The following is a 9277-nucleotide window of genomic DNA, read 5'->3' on the forward strand; positions in this document are numbered from 1 at the left end:
AATTTATCTACCGTGATCAAGTGTGTATAAATCACACTTTTAATTTTACATGTTTTATTTGTTTCCTTGCTAGGTGTTAAACAAAATGAATTATTTGATTATATGATGGGATCCAATATGATTATGTGTTATTTGATATAGATGGTGGAATATGATATGGATATGCGATTGGTGCAATGGATATGGTGTTGTAAATGAATTATATGATAGAAATATGTAATTGATATTTTACATATGGTATTGAAAGTACATGAATCATTGGATTAAAGAGGATCTGTGACAGCCTTGTACTGGATCTGAAATTTTAGAGGGACCTATGAGTCCAAATACAGAGGGACCTTCGGGTCAAATACAGAAGGACCTATGAGTCCAATTACAGAGAGACCTTCGGGTCATAGAGGAATCCCGTGCAGATACCAGGCTTGACTGTTACAGAATAATAAACTGAATAGAGTGACATATGCATATGAATATGAAATGGTTTGTTTTTAAATTATGTTATATATTTGTTTCTGATTATATGTATTGATAAAAGAATATGCTTGATGTTTGTATCATGTGAGACTAAAGGTGGAAATTTATATATACTGAGTTGTGGCTCATATAAACCACTAAATTTTTCAGGAATAAGATAACATTAAAGTTTTGAGTGACGTGGGTCATAGGAACTCCACGTGTTATCAGGTTCGGCGGCTGACGCATATTGGCAACCTTCTCTTCCTCATCATTTTGCTTGTAGATAATGTATAGCAAATGTATAGTATATAGAGTGGTGAGAGGGTTCCACTACTTTACAGGATATTTTGAAATATGTATCGGATAAGTGTTGGTTTGAACTTGTATAATATGGGTGTTTTATGAATTAGACACGTGTATTGATTGCTTTTATGATAAGGGATTTATTTATTATAAGAATATACGTCAGGGGGTTGAGGTGTGACATAATGCACGTGAATTTGAACGTGTGTGAATTAGCATCCAAATAAAAGAACTTGCATAACAAAAAAATAAGAACCAAGACGATGTTGAAGAATTTTTTCAGTTAACGATTAATGTTAAAATACTACTCCTTTCGTCCCATAGAAATAGTCCATATCCATTTATGGTAAATTTTTTTCTTCTTCTCTTTTACTTTATCATTGATAGTCTCACCACACACTACACAATTTCAACTACTTTTTCCCATTCTATCTTACTTTACTAATTACACATTACAACTCGTGTCAATCCTAAAGAGTCTATTTCTATAGAACGAATGGAGTATCTTGCTTTGAAACAAAGTAGTAGTCAAATTCTTGTTTATTTATATCCCAATTAACTACATAGGTCATAGGATGTCATGCTGGCTGGCGGCTGCGAATAAGTCATCAAAATTTAACTCGTAACACATGCATTGTTAACATTCTACAAGCTATAAATAGATCCTCAAGTCATGCATCTCAATCAAAAACCTAGCAATTGAAATGAAGTCCCTCTCCATCTTCTTCCTGATTGCCCTCTCCTCCACCCTCGCCAACGCCGCCACCTTCACCATCCGCAACAACTGCCCCTACACCGTCTGGGCCAGCTCAACCGCGGCCAAACCTGGATCCTCAACATAGCCGCGGGCGCCAGAATATGGCCGAGTACCGGATGCTCATTCGACTGAGCCGGTCGAGGCCGGTGCCAGACCGGCGACTGCGGCGGGCTGCTGGAGTGCAGAGGCTACGGCTTGCCCCCAAACACGCTTGCAGAGTACGCGCTGAACCAGTTCAACAACCTTGATTTCTTCGACGTCTCATTGGTCGACGGATTCAACGTGCCCATGGAGTTCAGCCCCCTAACTCCGGCAGTTGCAGCCGCGGGATTCGGTGCACGGCCGATATCAACGGGCAGTGCCCCAACCAGCTGCGGGCGCCGGGAGGGTGCAACAACCCATGCACGGTGTACAGGACCAATCAGTACTGCTGCAACACAGGGCCCACCGACTTATCGAGGTTTTTCAAGCAGAGGTGCCCCGATGCATACAGCTACCCAAAGGATGATGCCACAAGCACTTTCACCTGCCCCGGTGGGACTAACTATAGGGTCATCTTCTGCCCCTGAGCATGACCCTCACAAATTATGTATCCCTACATACTAAATAACTTTCCTCTCGGAATTAAATATATTAAGAATGCTACTTAATACATGTTTATTCTTATTTTTCGTTGAATTATTTTTTTCTATTCTCAATCTCATGTAACTTAATTAATACTCCCTTCGTCCACCATTTAAAGAACCCTTTTGCCATTTTGGTTTGTCCACGATTTATAGAACCATTTACTTTATTCCCCTTTTAGTATATGCTTAAGTTACATGATCAAAACAGTGGAAATTACGTGTTCATTTTTAGCATATGCGGAAGAAAAAACATATGGTATAGCAGCCTAAATTAACAACTTATTTATATATGATTTGTGTCATTATATTGGTGGAAAATATTGATATGTAAGATCCTTAATTAATGGACATTTATTTGAATGTTCACAAATTTCTCCACTGCAAAAGCTAAGGTCCTAAACAGTACTACAATTTCATGACCAAGACTTTTCTCAAGATGGACTAGGTGTGTGGTGTGTCCATCCATCCATCCTACAACTGAAATTGCATCCCAACTCCCTATTTTATCTTATTCCAATAAATTATGGTGACTTTTCCTCAAATATATATAGAAACGTGACCATATAATATTCAAAATTTAAATAGTACTAGTACTATACAATCTTATCCAAGAAACTCATTAATTCGACGGAGGAGATTTTTCTCGATTCTTTTAACTACTGCGATGCATGTTTATCTATATGCATAAGAGTCTGTTTTGCTCCAACAAATAATGTCATTATTTTTATGATTACAAAATGCATAAATCCGAAATTAAAGTTGAGTGAAAATTCAACAAAAGAAAAGGACCGACACACATCACCAAGAAACTCAAACAAAATAAAACCAAGACATCCTAACCAAATTTTATATTTTGGTTTGCTTCGGATCGGATCGGATTTTCTGGTATTTTCTCAACTCTATGACTCATGAGGTTTCCAAAACTGATTTGGTCAGGATGGGCAAAATTAGGGAGATAAGAGAAATTTGCATTCATTGAAACAAATGGAATGATATTTTCTTCTCATCAAGCAGTTGAAGTCGTGAGCCTCGGTTAATTATAGATTACAGAAGCCTCTTATGATGTCGCAAATATATATCAATATTATAAAATAAGGGAATTGCAACAAATATTTATTCTCTAATTCAACCCAGTCGCATTTCAAAATCGTAAATCATGTCATGTTTATTCATAACCTAATCTCGTTTCTGAATCCTTACTTATATCACCACTGTTTCTATTAGTTCTTCGATTGTAAACATTTTATTCAAATCTCAAATCATATATCACAACACATACAAACAATAACACTCATACTCCCTTACATGCCCCAACTTATACCACAACTTGTTTTCTTATTTTATCTTTGAGCTACAAAATTCAAATATCAATTTTCCGACCTCACATAGAATTCCGTAGTATCAAATTGATAACGGATTGAGCCTTGCGTAAGTATAATTCAAGTGTAGGTATAAAATATAGGAGTACAAAACTATTCCCTTCTTCCGCCATTAAATGTCTCACTTTTCCCTTTTCGTTTGTCTGCCAATAAATGTCTCGTTTCACTTTTAATATATTTGGTAAGTAGACCATACGTTCCACTAACTCATTCCACTCATATTTTATTATAAAACCAATATATAAAAGTAAACTCCACATTCCTCTAACTTTTTCTACCCACTTTATTTATAAAGTCAAACAATTTCTTAAAACTCGTGTAGACCAGATATTGGACATTTAATCATGGAAGGGAGTACAAATGTACAATACATTTATTTTTATTGGCCATGTGCAAAATGCCTCCACGAAAATCAACCAACCATTAACACATACAAAACACAACAAAAAAAAACAACAATAATGAAAATAATAATTAGTAAAAAATTCAAGGGCAAAAGACGACGCTATAGCTGGTGGCCGGCGGGCACTCAAAGGTGCTGGTGGGGTCATCCTCAGGGTAGGTGAAAACATCACGGCACCTGCTCTTGAAAAACTGCGACAGCTCGGTAGGGCGGCACGCCCCCGAGTGGCAGCAATACTGCGTCGTTTTGAACACCGTGCACGGGTTCTGGCAGCCGCCGGGCACTCTGAGCGCCGTGGGGCACTGCCCCACGATGTCGGCCGCGCATCGGATGGGGCGGGTGCAGCCGTTGGTGTTGGGGCGGAACTCCATGGGCACGTTGAAGCCTTGGAGCACGGAGATGTCGTAGTAGTCCTTGTGGTTGAAGGTGTTGAGGCCGTACTCGGCCACCGTGTGCGGCGCCGCGCCGTGGGTCTTGCAGTCGAGCTGCCCGCCGCAGTCGCCGGTCAGGCAGCTGCCCCGGCCGCTGGCGTCGAAGGTGCAGTTGGTGCGGGCCCAGATTTTGGCGAGGTGGGGCCCGTTGGGGAGGCCGAGGGTCCACGTCTGGCCGGAGTCGAGGCGGCGGCCCCCGCCCGGGATGGAGGCGGGCCAGAGGGTGTAGGGGCACTTGTTTTGGATGGTGAAGATTATTGCATGGGTTTGGAGGAGGAATAGGTGAGAGAGGAGAGAAAGACTGATGGTGATGGTGGGTTTGATGTTGAAATTCATTTTGGATTTGTAGGGATCAGACTATCCGGGTTCACTATTTACCGAGACCTCTTTGGTCTTGTTTACAAGATGACTCAGTCAAACCACCAACCAAGCGACTGATTTATACAAGAACTACAAGCTATTACAGAGTAGATAACTATACACTATAGCACTGTCTTCCTGCTCCAATAGCTCCAAGTTCTACCAAGGAACCTGCACACTGGAAGACTTGTTAGCATAGAATGAGAGATCCTCTCGGATCTAAACAAAGTATACAAGAAACAGAGAGATAACAAAGGAATCGCATAGATCTACAAGCCGTGGCTCAGCCACCCGCTAATAGTGCAGATCTATTCACCAAACCAACAATCCAAGGGAGCAACGTTGAATCCAGTTGTGAAATAACTTCACACCCGACGAATACAACTCCAATCCACTCCACAAAACCGGATCTGACCCCTCTCTGATCTCACACTCACAAGAAACCTCTCACCAGAAAACCCTAATTTCCTCTGGAACCCTAGCAACCGAATCAGTTGCTAATCTCACCCATTCACACGATTACACACTCAAGCACATGAGCCCTACCACCGTGTAACACTCAGAGAATCACCAAAGAAGAAGAACTCAAGGGAAATCGAAAAACCGAGAGAGAAAAGAAAGCCTGCACAGTGAGAGTTAATCGGTCAACTGAAAGCGGCGGATGGAGTAAAGAGAGTATATCTCAAGTGGAGTGGGCTAGGGCAACACACATCCCCAAGTTTCCTGGGCCGAAACTAACTCAGGCCCAACACAAATAATAGTCCACCACTTAACCAGCCAAATAATCAACATACTCCACATTGGACATTATTTTGGGAAACCAATTGCACTAATAGTTGAGGTTTAAATCATCATAGCCTACAAGGCCGTTCCCACAGCACCAAAGAACCAAGTTCATTAGCATAGGGAAGCAGCCAGGTTTGCCTACAAGACTCCAGAGGGGCTGACACCCATTAGTCTTGAGGACTTAGTGCCTCAAGCCACTAGCCACCCTTACCACAGTAGGCTGAGAGGCTGAGGTCTTTAACCCCCGGGACATGCAACTATCCTAGGTCAAAATGCAGGTACCTTATGCAGAAAAGAAGTTTTTCCAGAGGTAAGCATTTGGTCCCCATGTCAGCTGGGTTCTTATCAGTATGTACTTTCAAAAGAGAAACCTCATTCTTTTCTACAATATCTCTAATGTAATGAAACCTTACATCAATGTGCTTAGTCCTATCATGGAAGACAGGGTTTTTACATAATTGAATGGCAGACTGAGAATCTGAAAACAAGACAGGAGGAGTTTTCACAAAATTGAGTTCAGAGAGCACTCCCTTTAACCATATAGCCTCCTTCATTGCCTCAGTAATGGCAATGTACTCAGATTCAGTAGTAGATAGAGCCACAATATGTTGCAGCTGTGACTTCCAACTAATGCAAGACCTGCAAACAGTGAAGACATAGGAGGTGGTGGACTTCCTCTTATCTCTATCATTAGCATAGTTAGAATCAACATAACCAGTCAATTTCACACCATCATCACATCTGGAAAAGCACAGACCATACTTAGAAGTATGTTTCAGATATCTTAACAACCATTTTAAGGCTTCCCAATGAATACGACCAGGATTTGACATGTATCTACTCAAACAAGACACAGCATAGGCAATATCAGGCCTAGTACTAACCATCAAATACATCACAGATCCAATAGCATTAGCATATGGAACCTTCTTCATAGTATTGACATCATAATCAGATTTGGGGCATAAGTCTTTACTCAACATGAAGTGTGCAGCTAATGGCACAGAGGCTGGCTTAGCATTGCGCATGTTAAATTTTTTCAGAATTTTGAGCACATAGGGTTCCTGATGCAAAACAAGCACACACTCTTTCCTATTTCTGAAAATATTAATTCCTAATATCTTCTTGGCATCCCCTAAGTCTTTCATATCAAAATTCTCACTCAAAGAGGTTTGCACAGCATTTATGGATTTCAAACAAGGACTCATAATCAGCATGTCATCCACATATAACAGCAAGAAAACAGGAGCAGCAGAGTCAAGGTTCTTAACATACAAGCAAGCATCAAAAGTACTCCTAACAAAGCCTAATTTCTGCATGCAGGTGTTAAACTTTATATTCCACTGCCTAGGAGATTGTTTCAAACCATACAAAGCTTTTTTGAGCAAACAAACATGATTAGGAAACTTAGGATCAATAAAGCCTTCAGGCTGTTTCATGTAAATGGGTTTATCCAAATCACCATGCAAGAAAGCAGTTTTAACATCCATTTGCTTCAGTTCCCAATCAAAATGAGCACATAGAGTAAGCATCAGCCTTACAGTTGTAAATTTAACCACAGGAGCAAAAATTTCAGTATAATCTACCCCATCTTGTTGAGTAAAACCTTTGGCCACTAATCTGGCCTTGTATCTCAGTCCCTCTACCTCACTTTTAAGCTTATAAAGCCATCTGCAGTCTACAACATAAGCACCAAGAGGGAGAGGTACAAGTATCCAAGTATGATTAATTTTCAGAGAGTTCATTTCCTCTAACATGGCTTTATGCCATTCATTCCAGAATTTTGACTTAGTAGCATGCTTGAAAGATTGAGGCTCATCTCCATCAGACTCATGGACATTAAAGGCCAAGTTTATCAAAGCAATTAACCCCACATAACCATCATATCTAACAGGTTTAGAAACATTTTGCCTTCTGGGTCTATCTCTAGCTAACACATAATCACTGAGGTTAGGAGCATCAATAGCATTTTGGACACCAGGTGGGGAGTTCAAGACATTCTTGACAGGCATAACAGGAGGATCACACATAGGACCATCAGGCAAGTTAGCATCATTGTTCACATTGTCACAGATGGGTACAATTTCAACATTATCTTGTAGACCCCCCTCATTAGGTGTTTCATTAGGAATATAGACAGGTGTGATGTTCCAGAATGGCTGCTCCACCTCACTTGGAACATCCATAGGATGCTCCACATCAGTGGGGTTATCTGTGGACTCCACCTCAGTTAGAGGGTCCTTGTCCACATTCTGAGAAGCAGGGGTTTGAGTCACATTCAAGCAAGGGAAGTCAGTTTCATTAAACACTACATCCCTACTAATAATGACTTTAAACCCTGGCTCATCTCTTAGCCACACTCTATATCCTTTCACACCCTCAGGGTATCCCAAAAACACACCTTTTCTAGATCTAGGTTCAAGTTTATCATTTCTAGTATGAACAAAAGCAGAGCATCCAAACACTCTTAGATTAGAAAGGTTAAGGGCTTTTCCAGAGAACACAAAGTCAGGACATTGTCCTTGCAAAGGCACAGAAGGAGATCTATTCACAAGATAAGTAGCAGTCATTAAAGCTTCACCCCAAAACTTTTTGGACAAACCAGATTTTGCTAACATGCATCTTACTTTATCAAGCAAAGTCCTATTCATTCTTTCAGCTACTCCATTTTGCTGAGGAGTATAAGGAACAGTTTTATGTCTTTTAATGCCATGCCCAGCACATAAATCATCAAACTGATGGTTGCAAAATTCTAAACCATTATCTGTTCTGATAGCCTTAATCCTCTTACCAGTCTGATTCTCTATCAAGGTTTTCCAAGTAGTAAATTTTCCAAACACATCATGTTTATGTCTCATCAGAAAACACCAAACTTTTCTTGAAAAATCATCAATGATAGATAAGAAATACACAGACCCAGAGTGGGAAGGCACAGGGGCAGGGCCCCAAACATCCATATGCAAGTATTCCAAGATATTAGAGCTAATATTTGCAGGCACTGGAGAAGGAAATGTGACCCTGTGCTGTTTACCTAGCACACATGTGTCATAGAAAGGCAAATCACCTTGAACATCTGAGTCAGATAAGATGTCATGCTTTTTCAGAATATGCAAACCCTTTTCACTCATGTGACCTAGTCTATTATGCCACAGCATCAATTTATCAGATTTGACAACATTTGCATAAGCTTTCTCACAAGTCAGAGGCACAGCAGTACAGACATAAAGACCACATTTTCTGTTAGCTTTAAACAAACACATAGAACCCTTACAGATTTTCATGCTCCCTTCCCCCCATTTACCACTCATGCCATCACTTTCAAGGGCAGTACAGGACAACAAATTGTAGCATAACTCAGGCACATATCTTACACCCTTCAAGTTCAACACATAGCCATTTTTAAATTGCAAACACACATTGCATATACCAAGAATAGCACACTTCTTGTCATCAGCCATAGACACATATGTATTAACCACATGCTTAATATCAGAAAACAATTCCTTGAAGGGACTAACATGATAAGTGCAGCCAGAATCACACAACCAATCATTAGAGGTAAACTGACATACATGGGAAGTATTCATATACACCATATCATGCAACATAAAAACAGAATCATTTTCAGCATCAAGTTTTGCAAGATTGGCAACATTTTCAATCTGAAAGTTTCCACTATTGTTAGGAGACTTGTTCTTTTTAGGCTTATTACAATCTTTCTTAAAATGTCCAGGTTCCCCACAATTATAGCATTTCCTCACAAACCTAGAGTCTCT

General features: G+C 40.2%; 1 protein-coding gene and 1 pseudogene across 1 annotated transcript; one reads left to right on the top strand and one right to left on the bottom strand.

The window, feature by feature from the left end:
- Positions 1-1463: 1463 nt before the first annotated feature.
- On the top strand, positions 1464-2121 carry LOC121755341 (annotated as a pseudogene).
- Positions 2122-3828: 1707 nt separating this feature from the next.
- On the bottom strand, positions 3829-4691 carry LOC121754751 (protein P21-like). The gene has a single exon (XM_042150058.1). The coding sequence runs from the start codon at positions 4689-4691 to the stop codon at positions 4008-4010; it is 684 nt and encodes a 227-aa protein (XP_042005992.1). The 3' UTR covers positions 3829-4007.
- Between the last annotated feature and the right edge of the window lie 4586 nt (positions 4692-9277).

The sequence above is a fragment of the Salvia splendens genome, chromosome 11, assembly GCF_004379255.2.
Source record: "Salvia splendens isolate huo1 chromosome 11, SspV2, whole genome shotgun sequence".
Classification (NCBI taxonomy): domain Eukaryota; kingdom Viridiplantae; phylum Streptophyta; class Magnoliopsida; order Lamiales; family Lamiaceae; genus Salvia; species Salvia splendens.